Consider the following 27,701-nt stretch of genomic DNA (forward strand, 5'->3'; position numbering starts at 1 on the left):
ATCCTTTCCTTGCTCCTGCTATCATCATGGCCTCCACTGATTTCAGCTAGTCTACCTTACATGCACTATTTGAACAGCTTATTCGAACTGCTGCAATCAAGAAAACACTCAAGAAATTTCCTGCTGAGAGTGTACGACACCACAAGTTCAGACTCCAGTAAACAAAAATCTCAGTCAAGTCACTCAAGATATTATGCCAACTTCAGTTCAGTTTCCACCCACTGAACTCTAGAAGCCACCCCTCAACAGGGCATGAAAACATTTCAGCTACTTCCACTTCTATCCAGCCTACACTTCATGACTAACATAGAGCCACTAATGCAGAGGGATATGGGAAATCACTAGTCTGAAAGCAATTGATATAAAAACCAGCAAATTACTATCAATGAGTGAGTCAGACTTCAGGAAGGAAGGAATAAGGTAACAGAATAAGCTTCTATTTAGACACTTTTTAGTGTGAAGAATTGAAATGAACTTAACATACAGAATTATGAAGGATATTACTCAGGTAATAACATCACCCAATATAAAGAGAGAAGGAAGCTCATGGAATTCACTGCTCCACCATGTACAAGCAGTCATCCTTCAGCTGGACAACTTAATAAGCAAAGTGACACAAGCTGACATACCAGCTTAATCAAATCTTACATTTGAGGGTCAAGTGCTTTCTATCAGAGGGCATAAAACACACCCTACATCAGACCATACACAGGACTTTCGTCTGACTCATATATTAACTATAGCTCTAGGACTTGGTGAACCAGTGGGTTGACCTAGGTAGGAAGTCCTAAATTCCTACATAAATCAAAGGAAACAAAATGCACAAAGCAGTTAAACAGGGTTTGTAAAGACTGTCTAGTGTTTACTCTGCTGTCATGCTGACCAAATTGGTCAAGGAGTCTTTCCTCCAAGTACTGTGGCATGGATTTTTCAGACCTAAACAGGAAGTTGAGACATACCAGTATCAAAATAAACAGTTCAAGACTGACCTCTCTGCTGCCTTAAAGCCTCTGTGCAGTTTTTTTTAAGCCAGTACATTTGAATAGCACATGAGAAAAAAATGGAAAAAGAGAGAAAAGCCAAGAGGTAGCAACTCATCATACTTACATAACTGTATTGTCATCGACTAAGATATCACAGCCATGAGCAGGGCATGAAATGGTCTGAAAAAAACCAAAAAGGTCATAAAAGGAACAGTGTTTATCCTATTTTCGCATCACAAAGAATTGCAAGGCAACAGACTTCACTACAATCTGTAGCAAAAATAGTACACTTGCTCTATCATCACGACTCAGATGTGCCACTGTGCACAGCATGATTCCTCCCACCCAGAGGAAAGACATCTGCACTAACTCCATGTAGTTCCCTTCAGCTTCACTGTGGCAAAGACTGCAGCCCCCAAAGTTTTGGGACTTGGGTTTTCTTTGGTGTTATTTTGTTGTTTGTTTTTTAAAAAAAAAACTTCAGTGGGGAAGAATTCTCCTCTTCTTTCCCTCCTCCTCTCCAATATACAGAATATCCAGAAATAAGTCATGAGGTAGGTGAGTTGACATTTTACCTGTCCCATGCCTTCCTCCATTATTTTGGTAGTTAAATATTCACTCCAGCACTGCATACAGAACTTGTGTCCACACTCTAGGCCAGTAAAGTACTGCAATGACAAAGAACACCAGACGTCGGATCATTTTATCACATGGATTCACGCAATCATTTTGCACTTCTTGGTGCTGTGCAGTTTATCACATCTCTCATCCCCCACACCAAACTTGAGACACTACTATTTATTTTGCATCATCACCACTACAGAATATTGCCAGTGCAGCTTTAGTCATGCTTTCAAAGCCAGACTTTAATCCCCAACCCTAGCAGCAAGGAAGGGTGTGGCTGACGTTTCCATCCTGCCTGCCCATTTACATTGATCCTCCTTTTAGGAGTATATACAGAGCATAGCATGTCTCTCCATTGTTTTACTCTTGCAAATGAGTAAAATAAATGCAACACTACCAAACAGGTCACAGTTATAAGATGATACAGATTCTTCTTTCCTCCTGTTTTTTCCACTTGGCTTGCTACCACATGTGGGTGCTGCCCAGAAGTCCCAGAATATGCACACCAGCTATGCACAAGCACTAATTTAGCTCCTTCTTCTAAGCGATCAACGAGCAGTCTGCATTACTGGCTAAGCACTAAACAACAGAAATAGAATTGTGTGCACTTATGCTGTTAATGCATATGCATAAAGTTTGCCAACTTACTTGGTAAACTTCCCTCTGAAACCCAGATGCTCATCAGATGAAGACACTAGAGATCCTAATTGGCAGGTGTAAATGACTAAATAAAATTCAGTAATGATTAGCTGTTGCAGACAGCAATGAGGACAAATTCATCTGTGTATGCATCATCTACACAGAGTATGTCAAGATACCATCTGAGATTGAATGGTTAACACAAGGGGTGGAGAAGCAAATGCTGCTGAGGAAAGACTGAAATTAAGTTACTTTTCTCAGGTCATCTTAAAGTTATTTTATACCCAGAGCCAGGAGCAAGGACTAACTGTACTTAAAACACTTCATTCATACCACTATGCAGGTTACTATTTGATGGCTTTGCTTTTCAAACCATCTTATTCTCAACCAGTAAGGTAAAACAAGAGCTCCACCCTGAGATAACCATCAACTTGTATGAAACTTCATAAATGAAAGAAACCTGGTTACCCTCTACAGAACAGCGCAAAACATCAGCAGGATGCTGTTAATTAAGAAAAGGAGTAGAGTCCATTTTAAGAAAACAAAGTTCTACCAAAATAGAGACGCAAGATTACGGCCACCACATCGCCCATTTTGTTCATTTGACACTGGCATATTAGCTAGGTTACACTTGTCTTTTGATGCTACAGCACTCGGACTGCAGAGGGAAGGTGCTTGTTAGCACATTCTTCCCACAGCCTCACCATTTTGTGATTCACACTCATCTGGCATTCCTGCCATCAATAGAGGCACAGGTTTGAACCTGAGGCTTGGAAACATGCTGTGATGCCACAGCCAGCGAGCTCAATTCTGCCTGCCATTCCCACAGCCCTGCCAGAGAGCACTTACCAGGACCAGCAAGGCAGTTAAATCTGACCTGACCAGTCAGCGAGGAGACAAGCGAGCTGAGCATCTGACCTTGTTCCAGGGAAAAAGCATCTGACTTTGCTCCACCCAAACCTTTGCTTTCTTTGGAACAAAAAAATTAGAGTCGTGTGTCCTCTCAGCACCATGGCTCAAGGAGAGAGGAGGCTGACAGCTATGGGGTGCCCAGGTACACCAACTCCAAGACTAAAAAAAAAACCTTCCAATTTTTGAACCATTACTGAGCCAGCTAACAAGGTATCTGATGCTCCACAGATGCTGCTGTAGCCAAGTGACATCCCCTGGAGATGCAGGGTTATGACAGAAAAGCCCCAACATCTGTAACTTTTGGGATGCCAACAGGACACAGCCTGAAGACAGCACTGACTTCTCCCAGAATCGTGGCTTCTCCACATTTGAGAGTAAACAAGCACAAAGGGATCATCTCTTAATGAACCTAAATACTCCTGCGGGAAGCACGTCAGAACGTAGGGAAGCACGTGTCTTCATTTAAAACTTGTTTCACTTATTTCAGGCAGTGAAAAGATTTGCTAAATGCCCACATAAAAAGGCAGCCACCGTGCTTCCTCCAAGGCCGCAAAGAATTCAGAGTATCTTTCAACTCATTTCTTTACTTTGAGGGAGTTCCCAATTATTTTTGGCTAAGCTGACAGCAGATGTCAAGGGAGCAAGCAAAAAGGCCAACATAAAACCACCAAGTGCAAAGGGTAACTGACTTCTGAAACAGCATATTATCACAGAGGACAGCTCTACTTTCACCCTATCTATACTCATCCCCTACTTTTCTTGCAATGCCAAGCGCTAGCAGCAGCATGCTGCTGTTCAATACCTGTCCCTGCTCTTCTGGTAGCATCAAACTGATCAAAGAAGGGATCAGCTGCCCCAAGATGTGTTTACCATGACAGCCTCACTCAGGCTTTCTTCACTTCAGTAATGATAGCAGCACCAACAGACTAAGTCATCTGTGTGTCCTTAGAACAAACACAGAGTTTGGACAACAGCATGATGTTCCCCAGACACCCCCACCCTGGCAGCCTTCCTCTCAAATGGTACGTGAAGGGCAAGATGCAAGAGGAGGTGGGTGAAGCCAAAACCTGCTCAAGTCCTGTCTTCGCCAATAAGGGTTTCGCCCGAAATAACGACTGGGACTTGACACAGGTTCATGGGGACCCAGAGGGACGAAAATATCTCCCTTAAGTTTTCAAACCATAAGGGTGCAGGCTGCCATGAGAGCATCAAATGCCTCGTTTTGCAGATGCTTCCCAAAACCTCAAATCACCATTCTTTAGAGATGACTGAAGAGCTATAAAGACTTCGTATTTCCCTTATATGTGCTTTAAAAGGCAGACAAATACCACCTGCAGTGCCCCCATGAGAGGGTGAATATTCAAGACTCTTAGGTTCCTGTAATAGCTGTACATTGTAAAATTTCGACAGGTGCTACTCCAAACTCCCAGCTTTCCATAGGCTGAAAGGGGCTCAGAAAAAATACAGCTGCCTTTTTTTTTTTTTTTTTTTTGGGGGGGGGGGCGGTGCCCATCACACAGAAAAAATAAAAGCTGACCATTGCAAGAGGATTTAAAAGCTGAGATTTTAGGTTAGGTAGTGAACATAACTTATCCTAGAATTTATAATTCACATTCACCAAAACAGCTTCAAAACAGATTTCAAACCAGATGGCTTACGGTTACCTTAGACACAGAGACACTACAGCCTTTTAAAGAAGAAATAATAAATATTAGTTTTCCTCTGTGCTCCAGCTTTGGGGTATGGCAAAGAAATAGAGAGTTTCCCCTCTGTTGTCTCTTGACATGATCAACACTAACAATTTAGAGATACCTCTGCTCACTTGCAACATAACTGGGCCACTATTTTTAACATGCTATTCGAACTACAAAAATATGACATATTAGTGTGCTTTGTGTAGCTCTTTCCAGTAGTCAGAAAGCTGATTCCCAGGCAGCATGTATATGCCCAGCCACAGGAAAGGCCTGTCAGTTGTGAGCGCTGGGCATATTGTTCACACCCAGCACATCAACTACATTAAAAAGGAGGAGAACAATATATTAAGAACATGAAACCTAAATTTGAAGTTTCCAAGAGGAACTTTTCTGGAGATAAAAATCAAAATTATTTCCTTACTACCCAGTGTGGAAAGTCTGCAGTGATTAAACAGTAGGAGTTTAGCATAAGGTAGATGGCTAGACAAATTTCTCAAGCTTGCCTTACTTTTTCAAAGCACCTCTTTATACAAAGCAAGCAACGATTCTCCTTAGCAGCTATTCTCTAAAAAGGAAGTCAGTGCACAAGGCTTAAAAGGAGAGGCACAAAGTCTTGTGGTTACTGGCTCAAGAGCAACAGTGATCTTAACACCAAGAATCTCAGCTGCCTGAAACTGGGCTTTGCTCTGCTCTGCCTGCTCCAGAGCACAGAAAAGGCTTACAGTCAGGCTACAGCAGCAAGGGTACTTTATCCAAGGCTACTCATAAGCCCCAAAGCTCATAATGGTTTCCATTCTTGCTGAAAAGCAAGCTCATAAAACACATCCAGAGCAAGAGTGGAAGCCTTATGTAAAGGCTGCTCTGCTCTCTAAAAGGTCAGGCAGACGTTACAGTGTTCTGGAGCGTCAGGACAGCTTCACCAGGAACAGAAAGTTCCAATAAAGGAAGAATTCCTCACATTTGTCAGCACCCTGCCTTTTGGCAAAGCCACAGATGGACTCTCAGAATTGAGCTTTTCCACTAATCTAATTCTCTTCCAGGATCTTCCATTATTATGTCCTGCCCCTGGAAAGTCACGGCAAGTTGCTTGCCTGTACAAAACGCAGCAGAAGCCTGGACCTCTGATTAGTATATTGGAAAGTTTAGTATTTGTGAATAGCTACAAAAAAAAGCAAAGCACCACCACCAATCTTACCACAAACCAGAAGACTAATTTAGAGCCCCAGCAAGCACTTCTACCCTGATCTTCTCCGATTAAGAAGGTATTGCACAAACATGGTAAAGATCCAAAGATATCCACATAGGTTGTGTTCTCTGAACAGCACAACTTTGTTTTACTCCTACTCAGTTTTATTCTAGGCTTTCTAGCTTGACTATTTTGCATCATTATTTACTACTTTTATAAGCTTTTTCCTGTCTTGTCATTCTATTTAAGTAAATCCCTTTGCCCATCATGCTTTCCACATATTTTTTTTCATGTATCATTTATTTGCATGTCTCAATTGGTATCTGACCTTTGTAAAAATAACTTGATCTACTGCTTGCTTTTTTCTGAAGAACTTTACTGTGCTGCTCCCCAGACCCCAGCATCCTCAAAGGTTTTTGCAGACGGGACAATCATTTCATTTGAAACACAATCCCATTCCGGGTAAACTAATACTGTTTGAGGTTTGTTTAAAAAAAAAGTTTGTCAAATCACACATTAAGAATTAATCAGAACACATAAAGCACTATGTAATTCTGTTGTTCCCCACCACGTTACTTGGATCAGCTGCAGCACACAAGACAAAGTTTATTGCATTAAGAAACAATCTTGAACAACATTTTTTAATGCATATGCTACAGATAAGAAGATTAAATGAAAAAAGTGACATCTCAGTTTAATTTCAAAGGCTTTTTTTAAAATACTGTTGGAGAAGTCCTTAGACTTCTGCTCAAAATGTTAAGTTTCAGATAGCAAAGTTGGGGGAGTTACTGGTCAGATATCACCTTGGCTGCCAGGTACTCACCGAGTTTGGGTAGTTCAGATAGCAGATCTGACAAGGCATATCCTGGGCTGATGACCTTGTGTTCATCTGGCGCGTTCGAGACTTTTTACTTGGATTAATTACATGACACTCTGCAAAGAGCTTCTCCAAGTTGCCATCAAAGTACCTGCATAACACACACAAGAAAATGAAAATTTAACTACTCTCCCTGTAAGTCATTTTTCAAATTCTATTTAGGAGTTAAATGGACAAAGTTGGTTTTAATACTTAAAAAAACCACACACCCACTACTTTTAACAAACTCTTCACTAATGTAACACAACATGGCCCCAACCACAAAGGTGGATATTACACAACTACACCATTTCAGAGATTAGGGCTTGAATTGAAAATTCAAGTACCTTAAATTCTTCAGCTGCATTTCAATAATTCATGATTCTCCACAGTGATTTCTTTGCATTAAAGCTCCAGGACAGGAAATTGAAGCAAGAATGTCTTACTTCGCAGTCCAGGCACCAGGACACTTTCCTAAAGCACAGGTTTGATGCCCCCAGGTTCAATTCTCTTTTCAGCTTAAGCCTTCCATTTTTCCCTAATATTCTAATCACTAAAACATTAAAGAGTAGGCAGGAAGCAGCAATCAGTCATGGTTCGTGATTCAGCAGTTCCCTAGTTCCTGTACTTCATGTTTTCTTCTGTGTACTCAGTCTACATTAAGTGTGCCCCAAAGAGGTCCTGACTTGAATTTTGGCACTTCCTTCTCTGATCTAAGGAGAAATGCGTCAGCAGGGTCAGACACTTGGTTAAGCTGATGGAGCACTTACGCATAATCACCGATCTCCAATTAAGACAACTACAGGACTGCGTTTCACACACTTCAGGCATCTCCAGAGTTTGGAAGCAACTGTTGCTGGATCAGGACTCTGATCTCCAGTTAGGCCAGTCTTCAGTTTTACACTAAACACCTTGCCCATGTCCAAAGCCTGCACAGTCCATCTCTTGGGCCAAAATCCTAGCCATTTGAGTATCTTTTGCCTCCAGTCAACCCCAGATATTTTAACAACCTCCTAAGAAAATACAATTCCAGGTTTATAATTATTATAGATATCTAGATTATAGATATCTCATGGAAAGGAGGACACAAAACTGGTTGGGGGGAGATGAAAGACCACTTTCTATTTCCTGTTCCCTTAAGGAAAAAAAAAATACTGCTTTGGTTTACAGTCTTACAGAAAGCTCTTCAACTTCATAGGGACCACCAGTTTTGAAAGAACCATGAGTAGGCAGGTCAGCCTCTTCCCAATATCAAGACACCGACTATCTTTCTCCAGCCTGCAGCAACTGCAAAGAACTAATCAAATCTGACAATTAACCAGCTAACCTTGCCTGCATGTACATCCCCCACTCAATGCCAGTAAACAAGCATTCTCCTCCTACCCCATTATCATCAGCAAGTTAAATCCAAATAAGGTGGCACCTACTTAGGAAAACCCCCCACATTTGACCATAGTGCAGTCATTTACACTTAAGAGCAGCAAATTTATTCCCAGCAGACAACTGTCCCTGTAACTAAGCATGCAGGCAAGGCTGAAGTTGGAGTCTTTACAAACCTGTCACAAAACAGACAAAAGTCTGCTGTCCACCAACAGATAGAAGAGAACCAAGACCTTCTGCTGGGGAAATAAGTTACTAGGTGTGTCTCAAAAATGTGGGACTACACCTGTTACACAACATCTAATCAAAATGCCTCTGGCTAAGTGGTCTTATCCCACAGTATTCCCAAAAAGTCCCAAATCCATAGCAGCTCTCTTACAGCACTACCTACCAACAAGACTTGACTTATAGTTAAAAAGGGTTAATTTCACTGCTGGTTCATATGTTTCTTGATGCAGTTCACATACTTTAGATCTTAATTTTCAAGACACTGAATTCTGAAGGTAGTGGTGAATTCTGGCATTGCAGCATACACAAGGCTTTGCCACTGTCCTTCAATGTTAGCTCAGGGATTTAACTCAACCAATTTATTTTGTTTGCCTTCAGGATTACTTATACCTAGAAAATTTTGGCAAGTGAATTCAGTGCAGTCCCATTATAGTTACTATTTGTTTATTAAAGAGTCATGGATAAATATTAACTCCACAAAAGGTTTCCAGCCTTCAAATTGTTCTTACATGCAGCACGATCAGTGTAGGACATCCTCCGTTTGAAGAGAGCAAACAGTTGGGTGTGATGTTTGCAGAGAAAATAGTTTTGAAGACAAATGCTATGATGCAACTTTAATACTGTCATTCACAGTCAGCTAAATGCTTACGGAAATACCAGAGATAGTTGTAATGGTGGGCTGTTTTTAAGAGTGCACATCCATGTCAGGATCTTGACTTTACCACTTGCACCAGGCAGTTCTATTTTTACAAAATCTCTGCAAAAGCTACTCTGAGCCATGATACCTACAGCCCAACACCAAGAAATATGGACAGAAAGTCACCAGCAACTGCTTTTCAGCTGGAATTACCTATCCCCTCTAAATACCAACAGGTATCTAACTCAGAACAACCATTTCCTTCCCAGGCTTTCAGTAGTTTCACAATAACAGATAGAAAATAAATGATTTGCCATCATGTGGTTTTTGGGGCTAAAAGCTAGTGATAAACATAACTCAAATAAGATGCATAGATTGGAGTCCTTAACCAATTTAAACACTTCCAAAGTACCAATATACTGCAAAGCATGGAGATGCTTACATTTTGGTGCAAGAGCCACAGCTCATATTCAGTGGTTTCCATCTCAGAAGTGCCTGGTCTCTCCTACACTTACATAAGAGAAGCAAACAAGGCAGCTGAGACACTCAGCCAGGGCCATGCAGAAGAGGGAAAAAAATATAAGTCTAAGAAGAAAGGCTACGTTTTGCCTTTTTAACCTGCTGCACTCTTTATTCTTACAGTATTCACTCTGCTCTTTGGGATGCCACTTGTAAACCTCACCAGCGTTGAAGAGAAACAGGGTATTGGTTATTCCTCCTCCATGCTGGGCCCACAAGCTGTTTTCGTTTAATGCATTTGCTTTCTTTGCTGTGCCAGGATGCACTTAACCAAGTCATTTCCACAATGATTTGCGTGTATGTGTCTCAGACTTAAAAATTACACTGTCATTGGGCAGTAAGGAAACTGACATTTTCTAGAGTTTCTAAGAAAACCTGGATCTCCCTGACAATACACAGTTGCAACAGGTATTCCAGAGTAAAGTCCAACACCTCTCTAACTGCTCCACCACTCCTTATGCAAACACACTGAGGGCCCAGTCAAAAGACTGTTCTAGTTCCTTCAATGGTTAAGAACAACTCTTCATTCCTATATCATGCCTTTTTCCTCACTTGTTCAAGCATTGACACAGACCATCCGTTTAAGCAGGTCTCCCTTTGCCCTTCCCATGTTCTTCCGCTGAAGGATTCACAAGCAGCAGCTCTAACACCCTTTCCCAACACAGCTGATAAGCTTCTCGCATGACATTTCTCCACTCCTCTGTCCCAGCAAACCTCAACCACCAGTTTCCATTTCCATTCATCCTCCTTGAACCCAAGGAGATCAAAACAAATGCAATCCCCGTTAAGATTTCACCACGATCTCATACAATTTCACCTACATTTCTCCTGTAGATCTCACCTAATGCATCCTAAGTGACATCTACCTTTCTCCAGAGCTCCTTCATGCTAGCAGCTCCATTTTAATCTCTACTAGAAACCCCACATTCTTTTCCACCTCTCTGTTGATGAGACCTATTGTGACACTTTGTACCACTTTCATTACTAGGGTCCTCCCAGCTGTCTGGTTTTTTTTTCTCCATATGACATCTGGATACTCCTCTGAACCAAACGCCTCCAAACAGATTTGTGCCAAGTCATTCATTATCACTCACATTCATCCCAAAATTAACCGATAAGGGACTTAATAGGTTCCATCTAGCCTGCTACTTCGCTTTTGATCAAAGTAACTCCATACACACCACACTAATAGCTGAGCCCAATGATTGCCCCATATTTTATATCATATAGCTGCATGCCATCATCTCTGGTGTGAAACGTGGGAAAAATCCTTTAATTCCCTCCTCACTTCCTTCACAACTCAGGGGTTTTTTTATTTTTCCTCAAGCCATCCTTCAAGTTCTTACTATTAAAGCGTTGCTTCTTGGTAGCTCAGTCCTTATTTTCACCTTAGGGAGCAGCACAGCACCTTTAACAGGCTTAAATCCTTTATCATCTTCTCCTGTTGCAATGCAGATATTCAACAATTCTAGCACTTCTGATACTCAAGAAATGTTATGGTCTATTCAACATTCAACTCATTGCTCAATATAGCTGACTTCAACAACTGGTTTATTAGTTTTTCAAAATTCATTCTCTTCATCACAGACCAAGTTGTTTTCTCTGCTACTTTAAAATAGACAGACACATCAGTGAATTATTTTCAAGTTCTTCTATAATTTCTTCACTGCTTACCAACACCAAGTCCATAATAGTATCAAGTCTTTTTGGCAGAGGGATCAAGCTGCCAGTTTCTTTATTTCCTCAAAATTTCCTCCTGCTGTTGATAACTGCCTAATCACAGTTTTCTAGACATAATCAAATAGTATCCAAGGGAGTATCAAAGATAAAAAGCCTTTTCACTGGAAAAAAAAAATTGCTCCTAGTACACACTTTGGGATATTTACTTTAGTGAAAAAGCATTTGTGAATGTCAGAGAATCAGTATATTTGCAGTGAAAGATATCTTCATACCAAAACACCTGCCATACACAATTTTTCACCTGTTCAGCCTCCACTGAATAGTGTTAAGTACTTATTTGCCCAAAGGAAAGCAGATGGCCAGGTACCTACAGAGAGGAGTCAGACCTTGAATGCAAGGGGAAGAGGCGATCTGGGCCAGCAGCCAAGCCATGGGGTCATCCTGGCATCTGTCCTGGGCTCAGAGGACAGACAGACATGTGGCCACCAAGATAACCACCTATGAGGGACTGCAATACCTCTGCCTGTACCTCCAGGGATTAAATTGGGCCTTTGGTTACACGCTGAATTACTTTTCTTTAAAAAAAAAAAAAAAAAGAGAGACCAGGGGAAGGTACATAAAGCAGGAGAGCTGTATTTTAGTCTTTTCATCATGAGGAGGTTCATCGCCAAAAATTCCCCTCAGGAGGGACAGATGCTATCAGCGATGGTAAAACTGGAAGGTAATCAACATAAAGTTATAACCCAAAGCACTTCCTTCACTTATTTCTGAGGTTACCTGGTCAATCTGCACCTGCTAGTCTTTTATCTCTATTAATCAAGCCTGTGAGGCAGAGGAAAATGTAATATTTAACATCTTTATTCTCCAAAACACATGCAGCACATCAGAAGCTGAACTCAAGTACTTCCTCCAGTACCCACTTCCATTCTTCAAACAAATCCACCCCAAAACACCAATTTTGCTTTTGGACACAGTCAAATAATTAGTGCTTCACCAGTGGATAGGGCAGTTTTTCAATTGTGTCTATTACTTCATTATAAGTAGAATAAATACCTGTAACATCTGCCCTCTTAATAATACCATGCAGTTACTCCATGACAAACCTGGCACAGACAACAATAACCTGCTTATTATAACAATACCAAAAAAGCAATGCAGAGGTTTTCATGTTTTAAAACATGGACATTTTCATCCCACAAGCTCAGACCTCATTACACTCAACACTTATCAAAATAAGCCACTTCATTCATCTGCTTTACTACAGGCAAAGTTTGATAAGGCTGCCTGTTAGGTCATGCTGACTCACAATGAGCTAAGGTAAAACAGACACTGGCTAGGTACTGTAAATATACACCATTAAGCAACTGAGTTCAAGCTCTGACTTGGTGTGAAATAAAGTACCAAAAATTGCACCCAAATACTACATCTTAGCAAGCATTAAATCCACCCAGACTGCAGGCAACAACAGGAATTTCCTGGGAAGTCTTTCTAATGGTTATTAGGAGTAAAAGAGGCCAAATTTATACAAGTTCAACTGTTTAAACTAAGAGTCTCCTAGGAAAAAAAAAAAGCCTCCAACACTGTTGCAGAACATGGATTCCCTTGGTGTGAGAGAACACTGTGCGCGAGTGCTTTTACTTGGTACCCGTGAGAAGTGCAATAGCAGCAGTTACCTGCTGCCTCCCCAGCATGAGCAGACACTCCAGCCCCGGGGTCAGGCTCTGCCTGGGTTTAGCCCGTACAGGCTAAACACAACACCAACAACCTGTTGCACACCAACAGGCAAGCCAGCGCACAAGTTCACTATTAGTGAGCTGGAGATTTCAGACACAAGACTTTTTTTGGGTCAAACGCTGAAGACACAGTAAATGGACAGTGTTACTTTCAAGTTTTGGGTTTTTTCCCCTTAAAAAAATGTAGTGTTTAAATTTGGGTTTTTTGCCTGATTAGAGCATGCCTCTCCACCTCCCCATGAATGCCCAGTGTTTTTCAGCTCATTTACACTAGCACAATGCTGCAATAAGATTTGCTGGACACACACAAAGCCAAACAAGTCTCAAAAATGATCTCTATTTTGGAAGACTAACCAAGCCTAAATTTGGGCTTAATCAGCTTGTCACATTCCTCTGCATGAGAACCTCTATTTTAGCAAAAAGATGAGATCTGTAGCTAGCTCATGGCATCACTTCCAGATCCATCACCATTTCAAACTGATTGTTTTGCATCCTGGCTACTGAAGTGAACACCTGCCTCCCACCCTTGCCTTCACCTATTACCACAGCAATAACAAAATCTTCTTGAACACTAAGAGCCAGCCTCTTCCCCAGCCTCCTGCTTCTGCTTTAACACAGCTGAGCATCAGCAAAGCACTACAAAGGGCTTTGTGGAAGCTATTTGGTGAAGAAGTGACAGAAAGCAGCACCAGCTACTTGAGAGAAAAACATTTTAATGTTTTTCTAATACAACAGGACATCAGCACCAAAACTGTGACTGGTGTGCAATAGATCTGCATAAGCAAGGGTCATCTGTTGCATTACTCACAGGGGTAATCCTATAGAATTAAGGTAAGTATTTTAATGAATATATACCAAGAGTAAATGTTTACCTGTGGACTTTGTAAATATTTATGTGTACTTAAAGTGTTTTGGCTGGAAACTGTAAAAGCCTTAACAGTAATACCTCACATAGAAGTGACTGACACCCCCCTTTGAAAAAACCCACAGCCCTTTTTTTTTTTTAATTGATGGCAGCCTTAAACAAGCTTTCAGTGAGAAGGGAAAAACCCTATTGCATAACAGATGACATTTCAGTACACTTATGTAGAGGTATCTTAAAGTGAGATGGAGATAGCCAAGGAGAGTGAACTTTAGCCTGACCAAAAGAACCAGCACAAGAAAAATCAAAGAAGTGAACAGACACACATTATAGAGAAGGAACTAAATCAGAACGCTTAACAGTTGTAGTCAGCATTAAATAGCCTCAATGTGACTATATTTGGAACACAAGCTTTCATACTTCCAAAATTAACTAAAAGAGGTCAATCTTAGGAAAGAAAGCAAAGACTAGAAAGCTTAAAAAAAAATCACTTCAAAAAAAAATCTAGGGCAAATAAGAGATACCTGAGCACCATCACTAACTGAAAATGTTACACAAAGGGGGCTAAAGGTGTCCTAAATCAATTATCCCAGGAGAGTGGAAATATTTGAACTCCAAAACTATCTACTAGAAGACAGAAAATCTGTTGCTCTTCCACACTTGCACCCTGCATGAAAGAGCACCAAACTACATGGGCTCATCCCACAGACCAGAGCACTTACAGGCTGTTAACTGGTATTTATCAATTCACAGTACTACCAACAATTGCTTCTGCACATGGTTTTACAGACTACAAAGCATCCAATCTCCTCATACCCTGATCATCAGGCAAAAGAAATGGTAACCCAGAGAAGGCCAAACAATCCTACCAGGCACAGAGTCCTTCTGCCCTCACCCCCAACCCACCCACTTGTGTCTCTTAATAGTTGTTAAGACCAGCAAAGACCATAATAACCAGTAAGTCCCTGTACTGCCTTTATGCTGCGCCTGGTCCAGACTGATTCTCCCCCTCAGCTTCTAGAAGTAAACTGAGTTCTCCAGCTCCCTCACACTCTCTTCAACAGCAACAATGGCATTGAAAAAATTGCATTACCACTGTAGCTGGATTTGACCTCCACTGTATAACAAACTATAAAAAGTACCTTTACCAGCAACATTCCGCAAGAGCTGGGAATCAAACATGAGAAGTAACCATAAAATGCTCTGCTCTGAAGGGGAGGGAGAGGCAAAATTCAAGCCATTATTTACACACACACACTCTAAAGAAAACCTAGAGCTGCAAAGATGAAGACAGATACACTTTACCAGAACCTTTATCAGTCAAGGACAATTTAGTCTCAGCAAGACTAACAAATAAACATGTCAGGAATATGCATGCTAGAATGACACGCAAGAGCAACTAAATCCAAATCTGAAACAGTTGCAAGATAATAGGAACCCGTTCCTGCTTGCTTTCTTCCAGCACCTGTGAAAATCCTCTGCCTGTATGTGTTCAAACCAAAAGGCACCCCTTCCTCCAAGGGGCAACCAGCTTCCAAAACTTCTCTGAGGTCTAACAGACATTAATAACACTAAAACAAGGAGTCACTCTTAGCTGGTAAAGGCTGCTAAAGGGGAACATTTAGAGTTTACACAAGAGATCCTCCTGCCATATACTGTGCATTCATCCCTTCTCACATTAATCTGGTAATAAACATTTCTTGCAGGTCTGAAGCGAAATATGGCTGCATGCTAAGATGGCTGCTTACCTCTCCATCAGCTTCTCTTTATCCCAGTTGAAATGGCTAAGCAGTATTCGAGTAATAGTCGCTGGATTCTAGAGAAAAGAAAAGAAAAATAACAAATAATTAACTGCTTGACCAAGTTGGTATACTGTTATGAGAACACCAAGCAGAGTTTTAAATAAGCAAATGGGGAAATCAGTGTGTCTGGTAACATGTACTGTCTGCACAGACTATGTTAACTAATATACACTGGAAAATAGTTTGACTTGACAGATAGACAAATTTTAAAAAACTCTACAAAGCAAAACATCTACATAAAATGAGAATACAGTTGAAGACTTAAGGAACAAGTTAGTTACTGCTACCACAACAGATGCCCAAGTGCCACCATCTCCGTGTCCAGTGGGCTTACACAATGTAAACCCAGGATGTTCGTAAAATGCAGGAAGGGCTAATTGCCATCCATCCCACCCATTTTTTGCCACAAGCTCCGCACTATTTGCGGAACAAGAATATTCCTTGTTTGTCCCAGCCCCGACCACCAAAACACTTGGACTGAAAACTCCCCCAGAAAGTAACCAGCTGCCAGTGTAAGATGACAACGTCCTTTGAAATCTCCAGGTGTTCCCAAAGCACCCCAAGATTCAGAAAATACAATTATACAACTAAGGGAAGAAATGCAGCCTAGAAAGGTCAGAAACAGGACCAGAAATAAAAGCTGGTTTTCACTTGTACACAAGTTTTTCTTCCAACTAAATCTGTATCATCAGCCAAGGGTTTGGTTAGATGAGCCGAGAAACATAGGAAACCATATAGCTTCTAATGTTCAGAACCGTGTTTTAGCTCCCTAAATCCAAACTCTCTGGGCTCAGTTTTAGGACCATTTACATGCAAGAGAGGCAACAGCAAGGGCCTCGAGAGTGGCTATATGTACTTTGCCATTTGACACCAAAATGGAAGTCTGCCTTAGGGCAAATTTTCAATGAAGCTGTTGAAAAGTAGGACAAACTAGCAGTGTGACTTTCTGAGCCTGTAGGCTATAGATACAACTTGAAGCTGCCAAAAGCCAGTGCTGCCACCCAAAGCAGTGGTTGCACCCCGTCCTTACCCTCAGCCGCATGCTCGCATGTCCTGTGCTCACCAATCCATACTAGTACAGCCATCTTATGCTGCAACGCTGCAAATTACTGGCTCGGAAATGCATCTATTTTTTCTCTTTTCCTTTAAGTTGTTTTTTTCATTGAACCAGTTCCCCAATGTGTTTGATTGCCTGACCACACAAACAGCTGCATTAGCACAAGGGAGAGGGCAGGAAGGGACAAGCAGGACAGCATCTTTCAGCAGGGACACCAACAAAACATTCGCTGAAATAAAGCCCTAGGGTCAAAATGTAAGCACAAAGTCTTGTGGTTTATACTATAAAAAGTGACACTCCTCTCCCTCTGCAGTGTGTTCTTACTGTTCTTATTAACGCCAGTACAGCTTAAGGCCTAATTAAGAAATTTTTCCAGCTTAAAAAGCCCATGTGAACAAAAGCAGCTTTAGAAAGGTTAGACCAGATCCCTGATCCAGTCCATGTGGAGCCCCATAAACAGCTGGGACAGCAAATCTGATACACAGTATGGGGCACAAAAACCAGAGAATGGTATTGCCAAACACTCTGTATTGTGAAAGCGTGGCCACAGCCCACCTTTGAACAAGTCTCCCAGGCGATACAGATTCAAGCTCCTAACTGTAATAATACAAGATGCTTGGCTGACAACCACATGCGACTGGCCATTACAAAATGGCAAGGGAGCACCCTGACCTTCAGCATGCTAGCAGGAGTCAGGATAACAGCGTTGCTGCCAATCTCACTTATGGGCAGATTTACCTATTTCTTTGAATCGAAAGCAGTGATGGTGCAGCTCTAGGACAAGCCGGACTAGCTCGCTGCTCTGATGGGGTTATTTTCCCTTCTCTTTGTAGCTCTCAGCCACAGCAGCAAGCTGATACACCTCACTGTGCAAATGCAATGTGGATACACCAAGTATATACCCTGAGGGAAGGGTGAGAGGCTCTTCGGGCAACAGGATGGTCTTTGCACAGTTTGTATCTCCTAGGGAGCTGCATCCTCACCTTTTGCTCTGGCACTGGAGCCAACAAGTGCTCTGCCCAGCCAACACTGCTCAAGCTGCTGCAGCCATGCAGGAATCATGCTAAACTAGCATGGAACCCCATTAAAAGAGAGAGAAAAAAAAGCTTTCCAATAGCACTGATCCCTAATCCAGCCCAGTGCACAGCAGCACAGAGCCTGTGCCAGCACTGCAGACAGAGGGGAGCAAAGCAGTTAAACTGTTTCAAGTCAGTCCTGCCACCAAGAAGCTGTATGGGAATTTAAGGGGCTCCTTCACCAAAAGGCTACTCCAGCTTCAGGGAGGAAGACTGCAGCCTCTTTCAGGGCTTTAGTTTATGATCTTTCTAGGTTACTTTGTATTTGGGTCTCCATAACACCTTTTTCTGTAATACTGTATATATTATGTAGCAGTACATAAGGAGCTCTTAATAGCTCACTTAAAACATGCATGCTTCCTAGAGCAAATTAATCAAAGATGAAAATGTGCTTTAGTAAACAAACTGATCTTATCTCTAGATTCCCTTGGTTATGATACCAGCTCCTATAGTCAGTACAACTTTTATTTTTAAAAAATTTTTCCATGGTCTAGGACACGTCTTGCCTCAAACCAGGAATCTCCTGCTAAACATACCAGGCAGATAGCGCATTAGCTTTCTCCATGTAATCTTTCCAGCACACTGACATCTATAAAGCACATTACCTGGGCCCCTCACTCCTGCCATGCTCTAGAGTTACAGATTTGTTTCAGACAGTAAAATGTGCAGCTCTTCTCAAGCACAAGGATTCTTCACTTGGCCCAGAGATCTGCCAGATGTACAGAGAACCAGTATTTCTTAATACTGTTGCTTGACAAATTAAGAAGAGTTTTAAATTAGCCTGAAGTCTTGTCCTACCTTCTGCTACAGCAGCCCACTTGGCCACTGTATTAAGGCTTCTGAGAATACCTATTAATCACTTAATAGCTAAGAGGCAACTGAGGTAGTGGTCTCTGGCTGACTTTAAAGACAACAGACAGGTTCCCCCTGCACTGAAGGATAAGTTATGCCATATTAATAAGGAACTAAAGTGGTCTGCAGTGATTATCAAGTGCAACAAGGCAAATCCAGCAAACAACATTCACCAAAGGACGTGGTCATGAAGAACAAGAGGGTCTCATTTCATTTGCAGCTTCTCCATTTTCCCAACACAGTGCCACTGCAGCTTTCCAAAACAAGTTTCCCTAGATCAGACCCCCCAGGTATCCCAGCACCACAAAAAGAAAGCTGTTTTCCCACTGCAACAGCAGTGTACGAAACAGCACATTATTTAGGATAATACTCCAGAGACTAGCACTGTTGGCTCGTTCTATGTATAAAAAATATGGTGTGAGGAGTAGCTTTTATTAGCTAGAGGAAGCTAAAGCCCAACAAGCCACAGCAGTTTTTTGTTCAACATGTTAATTAAAAACAAAAAAAAACCTCAAAAAGCAAAAACACACACCAACACAACAAGCTCCTACCAGAAACAGCTGGGCTGCCTGCTTTCTCTGCTTGCCACAGCCAAGTTCCAGTATTTAAAACTTAATTAGTTGTTTCACTGATACAGAAGGCAAGGATTAATACAACTGTACCTTTCCTCATACACAGTGCGGACAGCAATACAACCCGAGCCTGCATTACACAGGGAGGACTGAAGACAGGGAGGGAGACAGCGCTAAGAGGCTTGGTTTGCATAATGTAAACCATGGTTAAATACAAATGCAAAAACCTCTGGCATTAAGGATTGTTCTAATTTAAGGCAAGGCACACCACCAAGGTACAGGGTAACAGCTGCTCTGCATTAATTGCTTGCATGCACACACTTCTCACAATTATTTGGGAGCAGCTTTGGAGGAGTAAATCACAGCATCTATCACAATGAGAGGTTAACTGCTGCAGAGCAGCTATGTCCTGTAACTCGGTCATATGGGGTTAAAACACCACCAAAATAATTTGATGTTTCAACCCATTTTGACACTAGTTCTGCTACAGCCCCCTATCAGCCTTGTTGCTGCTGTACAAGCCCTCAGCAATCACTTTGGACACTTGCTCTGCCCAGCACTGCAAAAGTTAACAGAACATTTAAACACCACCAGACTATGCAGTGCTGGTATATTATAGTTTATGTTCTGAAACTGGATGGGCTTCTCATTTGGCACACAGGATTATTGTCTACGACTCTTACACCACAAAGATTAGTTATGAACAGGCTACAATGCTGCTCAGATGGGATTACTACTTAGGCTTTAAGTTGCAGCAGGGAGAAGTGTGCTTTTATAAAGGATATTTTCTGTTTACAATGAAAAATTTTAATAAGCAAAGCAGCCAGAAACAGACAGTGAGCAAGGGAAAAGCGAACATGTTCAAATGCTCCAATTTTCCTTCAAATGTGGTTTGATGAAAACTGAAACAGCAGATCTAATTTACAACAGCCACCTATTAAATTTTAGATGTTGAAGCCGAGGAAGATTGCCTAGAGCTCAGGGCAGCAAGCCTGTTGATATCCAGATAGGAATGAAACCTGAGGAAAGCAGCCATTTTGTCGAAATTCTCCGGGCACTTTTAAAGACACTGTCACAACTATCTCGCTAACAAAACATTCATAATAAAGCTCTGCCTGGAGAAAAACACAGTCAGTCCTTCAGCAGCAATTTATTTTTTTTTTAGGTTAACAAAGCAGCCAAGTCCCAAATGTGCTTCAGACAGATCCCACTTCACCACTGCTTTTCACTGGAGGTATTTACATTTACTATCATTATCGACATTGACATGCTCAGGCACACCAAAGCAAGCTGGAGATACAGGGATGGGAAACCCTGCAAAGGTCTGGACTTCTCCAAAAAGGCATTTTAATTGAAATAAATCCCCTTAATTTAATGGAATTTAATTGAATTGGAAGCCTGGTCACCGATATCTGAGTTAAATTCTTTCTGCTGTCAAAATAAGAAAGTATGAATTGGAAGGAGGAACCTGGATGCACTTAAATGCACAAATTAATTATAAATAAAATATTATTAGGACATTAGCTTAAATCAGAATTTCCAAGCTGCATAATTTGCTGAATGACAGTTTGCAGTACTTGATCCATTCATGTTTTCATCCACAAAGACGAGCTGCACGGTTAATTCTTGCGGTTATTATGAGAAAAGCATATTTTAGAGTTCAGCTCCTCATCACATGCTGGTAGTAAGCTCCTGTTTCAATTTCAGCATTCACTGCAGATAAAAAACACTGAAGAACAACTTAAGCTCAGTTCTCTAGCAAAATCATTTCCCATCTCCTTGAAATATGGTATTGATCAATTCTTCATTTTGTTTCCTTCCATTTCATGGCTTTTGCAGCTTTTGCTGGCAGCAACGTGGCAGCTTTTGCATTTAAACAGTTCTCATGCCAACTGCAGCATCTATATGCCAATAGCAGAGGCTTTTTCAGAATTGGTACAGTAATATGAGTTTGATACTGCTTCCAGTTTAGTTTTCTACACAACTGCTTTTGCACTCATGAATCAAGGCAGACACTCCAGAAACAATGGCTTTGCCCAAGCCTCAGACATCTCTAAATGGTTCAAACCTCACCAACATCCACAGCTATATTCCATAGGTGCATAAGTGACACAAAACCATATTTAAATTCTCCAACATAAGGAAACCAACTGGTTTCACATCAGTTCACAGCAAAGAATAAGAGTTTTGCTTGGTGGTGACATTGCACACGCTGGTGGAGGAGCAAAGGGCCATCAAAAGAACAGCTCAGAAGCCAATGCCTGTCTGAAATCAAGCAGCACAAACATTTGCTCCAGTAAAGTAGCATCTAGGGACAGCATGTCACACTACCACTGCAAATATTTAATCAGTCAAAACCCCAGCCTTTGCCAATAGTAGAGCACCAAGGGGAAATTCCAGCTGCCCTCCGAGCACGTGCAGGATCGAACAGCATCTCCAAAGCTTGTCACCATGCGCACCATGCCATGGAAGGAAGCATTAATAAAATAACCAACATGTCACATTTTATGTTATCAGGTAGAGTAAAAGCAACCTCACCATGAGAGGGTTTAAAAGATTTCTTCACCAGTTAAAAGAGACTTTTTGCTTGCCTCCAGACCATTGATGGTCTGGAGACCAGCATAATCAGATGCACTGCATGTTTTTCCCCACTGCTCTCCAGATGACTCTAGGTCATAGAAGTGGTGTGCAGGCAGGCATGCCCTAAACCTCAAGACCGATACAAACAGGCAATACTCAATTGCATTAAGTGCCATCACCAAGCAGGAGCCAAAACCCCTCACAAGTCTTCAATTACTTCAAAGCCCAACAGATGTGCACACTAACATTCCTTTCTGAAGGACAGCAGCTCCTTCTCCACCACAGCAACGAACAAGGGCAACCAATACAACAGACCAGGCACCATACAGCTGCTTCCTTTGCCAGGTAATAAAGTGGACACCAGCCCAAAATTCTGCAATAACTAGGTCATCTACTCTGTTTGAACACCACTGCTCTTCACTTGCATCTCTCCCAGCCCCATACAAGTAACCTTAGACATAAACATACTGAGTAGAAAGTGTTTTAAATAAGCTTTTAGCCTGAATCACATTACAGTAGGACTGTCATCATCAGGTTTGCATTGTTTTGCAAGTGCACTGAGCGACCTTCATTTGTGAAGATCCATTCACATCTATTATTTCAAGAGACAATTACAGGAAATCTTACAAGCATAAAAACTCGTTTCTAGGAGCTTAATAAAATTCCCAGAAACTTAATGCAGATGATGAGATGTAAGTGTTGAGTACTTCCAGGCCATAATCTCCTAAAGAGGGTTATCTTCAAACTTGCTAGTTTTTAAACAACACTGACTGAGCACTCTCAGAAGCTGCTGGAAAACTTTCATGTAATCTAATATTCCCTGGCTTGATTACAGACAGAACATAAGAGGACTGTTGTGAGAAGATGAGGATAGCAGCTAAATGGATCAGTCTGCCACCACCCATCCACACTCTCCTCCTCTGCCATTCCCTGAAGCTTGGGAGAGAATCACACCATGGTACATTTCTGACATTATCCATCTCATGGTTTATGGGGCCAGTACAATACACACAGGTAGATCTGAGATGCTTTTCATCTTCTAAACACCTTATAAATAACAACAACAAAATCAGTACTATTCAATATCTATGCACCCACTGAGGATATGGTCTTCCCATCCTACAGCTCCACTGAAGCCACACTAAGCAACTTTTTCAAATCACCCACCTCTGAATCACCCACAAATTCACCTGGCTCCTGCTACTGGCATTTCCAAACAACTCTCCAGGAAGCTAGGCTACTTCCCTGTGACATTGCCAGTCACTGCCGTCAGCTGCTGCCCTCCAGCTGGCATTTACCACTTCACTGTAACTTCCCTTTAACACATACATACGCTTCAGCTTCAAAGTTGATCATCTCCTTAGCTTCCTACATGTTTCTTCACTTCATTAACCTCCCTTCACACATCATCTCTTAATTTTGAAATTTAAGTTTTACAGAATTACTGAATTAGTACCATTATGTGATGGTGCCAAATGGCAGCTTGATGTTATGATCTCAGTTTGTAGTAACCTATCTGCACTTGACTGATTGTTTCTAGCTCTGATGAACATACACTCTTTTAGCAGAGGAAGATAATAAAAAGCAACTTTGGAGAAAACTCTGTTACTTCAGTTAATTGGTTCAAGACACAGAAATTAAGCAATCATCTGCTTTACATTTTCTCTGAGCCTTTTGGAAAGTTTTCAGGTTAATGATCAGGAGCTGCAACAAAGATCTATTGTCTAACAAAGCTTTTAAAATCAGAAAAAAAATACTAAAGCAACAACAACTCCATGATGAATTAGACAATTTGGAAATGCAAAAACTGAATTCACACTGTCATACTTCTAAATAAAAGAAGATTGGATGGATTTGCCATGCTGCTCAAGTGCACTGGGCAGCACTGGCTCTGACAACTGCAGAAGCTCCATCACCAATTCAAATTAAAAAACTGCATGTGGGCTATAATCAGGGAAGGTACTTTCCAATATTTCAGCTACACTTGCTTCCATACCAGATCTATGGTTTGATGACATGATACAGAGAGATGTTAACCCTTATTTTATATATTTAATTTGAAGAACATTTTGGCTTCTACTTCCTTTCGCTACAATTTTCAAGTATAAAGTTAACCCTTTAGAGAGCAAAGACCCACAGGTATAGAGGCCCTGTGAATTCAAGCAAGTTATGCCACTGTACACTCCTTGAGGACTATGGAATAAGAGGTCTCCAAGTGCGCACGCTTTCACAAACCATTTGTCAATTCTTTTAGAATGAAGAGCGCTATTGTTTTACTGTCCACAAAGGCAGTATCACCCAAAGTATTTCCCTCCTCCTGGTGTCTCCCACCACAAGAAATCCCAATGTATGAGCAAAAGCTCAGCAAATCTGTGTAAGAAACACAAGTCACAGCTACAGTTTCCAGAGTTGCCACTGAGCAACTATAGCTGATGTACTGAGAGAGAACTGGAGTGGGAGCACACGGGTACCAGAGTACATTTCAGAACGGGTTTATTCAACCCATTGCCTCCTACTCATGATTTTGCAAAGACTTGCCTTAAAAGAGTAGAAGAAGGTGATGGCATCATTACCATATAATTCTTCCAGTTTACTATTTCAGTAGCTCCTCAATATCTCCCATTGCAGAGGAAGAAAACAGCACACAGCACCACAGCTAGGCTGTGGATGGGATGATACTAAAAGCCATCCCAAAAGAGTTTTGGGTCACAAAACTGTGACCCAAAAGAGTTTTGGCTACCCTGAATATAAAGAACCTGCAGGTTCATCCAAGTGGAGTCCAGGTCTCTAGTAATCACCAATTTCCCCATCATGCCAAACCCAGTGCCTCAGAGCATTGCTCCTGTTAGGATGAGAAATCAATGAAACAGATGGCTATTGAGAAAAAGCAGACCTCTGTTTCCCCAGTCACAAACAATGTGTAGTCACCTTCCCTGCTTGTCCATAGAATGCTACTCACACAAGCAGTGTCCACAAAGAATATTTCGGTCCCCTTCCCTCTTGACATTATACACCACTGCTCTTCCAGACCCCCAGGCTCTGTTTTTCCCCTTCTATTGTACATGAACCTGCAGTATAAAACTTCTCACCCCATTACATTTCATTTTGACCTGCCAGATGATTACTGTGCTGTCCATATATACATACCACAAACGGATCCAACTCCATCAAATACAGAAGAAAACTGTTAGGTTTCCCCAGACCACAAGCATCCCCAATGGCAGAAAGCAGCATCATTTTATACTTTTCGTCCCGCACAGTCTCTCAGACCAACAGTCTCTAGAAGACTAGAAGAGACACATGGGTATGGTTTCAATTCTCTTCTCAAACCAATATGAGAACTCACTAGCGCGGGGCTTGAAGAAAATACGGTATGTTGGTTCAAGAGGAATGCAAAAGCACGCTTTGCTACAGAAACAAACAATCCTGAATAAAAGCAGAGGAGTTTAGTGACTGGGCAATATGTATGAAAAACCCTCGGCTTAGCCCAAGAGCACAGGTTGATCAGAACCAGGTAAGAAAACTCTTCCCAAGCACAAGATTTTAGAGACACCAAGGAAGACTCCAGAAACCCAAAATGGCTTAGCTATGCACCAGCTCTATTTTTGCCTATGAGATAAAGTAACAGCTACTTGGATTATTATTTTACTTGGAAATAGGGCAGTAACTAGGCAGGACAGTAAAACATGCTCTTCAGAGCCTGCTCCAAAGAAGCTGCATCCCATCACCACCAGACCAAGAAGGAGCACCTCAAAGTATTTCAGCAACAACACAAGCTCACGCAACCGTTAGCTCCTGGGCCTGCCACTGACTGCTCAGCAATGGGAGCCCGATTGCTTGCACAGCTACAAGTGAACCAGATGAAGGAAGTGACCTGGGTTAAGGGGGCCACTGCTTTATTATAACCCAGATCGGGATCACCATCCCCAAAAGCCCCAGAGCAGATGTGGTTATAGCTTATATCACTTCCCTGCACAAAAGCAGCTATACCTGCAAAAGCACTTTTTTCTGCTGGCAGAAGCTGCATCTGCACTAGGAAAATCTGCCAGCATCCTTTTCCCAACAAGCCTCTTCTAGCTCAGACCATTTTTTAATGATGACTTTGCAGTTTATTTATCATACTCTGCTCATTTAGTCTTACTTAGTTTTATAGCCAACAAAACAGAGCCCTGGCAACATCCTATTTTATGAGCCAGGATTTCCACTACAAGAAGTAATTTTGCCTGTTTACACCCCAAAACTTTTTCCTCCAAGGGCTCCACAGAAGTCACCTTTGAAGAAAGGATATTCTAGAGGCATGAAGAGTTTAGCAATTCTCTTGTTTGTTCTCATTCCCATGCTTTAACAAGATATACCTAAAATTGTAACTGCAGTCTCTAACTGCTGCAGGTATTTTTAACCAACTACCTGAGCTCCCTCAAGTTAAGAGAAAATACTCTGTTGGGATTCACTACAGAAATAACAAAACACAAGTCATACAGCAGTTGGCAAGCATAGGAAATCTCCAACTTTTTCACCATTTTCTCATTTAAGGACTTTGAAGACTTGCTTCTATACAAACTTGCACTCATTTACTCAGAAGTGTTTCTAAATCAGTTGAGTTAAACCAGCAAGTATGTGCAGACCCTCCAAAACATCTGGAGCATCTCGCTTTAGGTAGGGAATAGGAAACAAACCTGGATGTGCAATTTTGTATTTGATGGACTGTGCGCTAGCTGACAAGGATATCCCTTGTTCCTTTCCCGTTAAGATATTACTATCTGTCATCAGACACTGGGCTTCTGCAAGAGAAAAAACCCACCTAATCAGTCCTGCTTTACAAATGATGTGAAGGCTAGCAATATGAATAATTATCTGCCAGTCATTAGTGTAATTAAGTGCACTGAAAAGGCTGGCACCCAGCCTCTTCCAAATCACAGTGCTGCCAGCCTGCAGATACCCTGGCAAACGATAGCAGGTCAGGGGAATTACACCATGGTACATGAGGATGACAGCGATCCCAAACATCTCCAGGCACCTTCCCTCCAGATAGTTTCAGTACCAGCCATCCCAGGCATCCCTAAAGACAACTCCCATGTCTTTGCACTCTGCTCCCTTCCTAGAAGCTATCATCCCAGATAAAAAAATAAGCATCAGATAGACATAGCTAGTTCCCAAACAGTGACCCCCAAATTGGATTAACGACACCAAGTAGATGAGAGATTCAGAAATTAAGAAAGCCAGCCAAGAAGCAAGCATTTTACCAGTTTCTCAAGCATCATACCAGTTTCTATACAATCTCTGAACCCATTTCCAGTACATCTGTACAGAATTCTCAATTGAACACAAAGCACCTTACACTTCTAAACCGCAATAGTCCACAACTGTATCACATTATACTTGATCTTTACTGTCATACAGAACCACACTTGCATTTGCTATCAACTATCATCATCCAAAATAAAAATATAGCACAGTACATTTTCAAGTATTAATTTCAGCTGTCTTAAACAATACAAATAAGGAAGTTTCAAATGCATCATTTCACCAAGTAAAATAAAGAGAAGGGTTATTACAGAGCATGCTAATGCATATATAAAATATGTATAAATCAAAGAATAATACCTCAATTTGCTCAGATAGCAATACTTCTGAGATGACTGAAATGCCAACTACCAAAACAAAGACGTCAGATGCATTTAATCAGATCTTCATAGTACTTAGAAATTGTTACTATATTTTCCTGTATGCATACTAGGTGGGATTTTACCCCAAAGGCCTTCCACTTCATCCAAAAACCAAGTTTCATATTAATAGCATCTATTGCATTCCTCTACACCTGAGTAAGTG

At 41.4% G+C, this 27,701-nt stretch overlaps 1 protein-coding gene across 2 annotated transcripts in view; it reads right to left on the bottom strand.

Annotated features, from left to right (window-relative positions):
- The window catches only part of ARIH1 (ariadne RBR E3 ubiquitin protein ligase 1), a 58,656-nt gene that overhangs the window by 20,303 nt on the left and 10,652 nt on the right, over positions 1–27,701 (bottom strand). For both annotated transcript variants that reach the window (XM_072869638.1, XM_072869639.1), the window contains exons 2-5: positions 15,682–15,749; positions 6,862–7,006; positions 1,559–1,651; positions 1,108–1,163 (exon numbers count right to left, since the gene is read on the bottom strand). In XM_072869638.1, the coding sequence (XP_072725739.1) occupies positions 1,108–1,163; positions 1,559–1,651; positions 6,862–7,006; positions 15,682–15,749 (362 nt within the window). The remainder of the gene's footprint in view (positions 1–1,107; positions 1,164–1,558; positions 1,652–6,861; positions 7,007–15,681; positions 15,750–27,701) is intronic.

Source organism: Ciconia boyciana, chromosome 8 (genome assembly GCF_034638445.1).
Source record: "Ciconia boyciana chromosome 8, ASM3463844v1, whole genome shotgun sequence".
Classification (NCBI taxonomy): Eukaryota; Metazoa; Chordata; class Aves; order Ciconiiformes; family Ciconiidae; genus Ciconia; species Ciconia boyciana.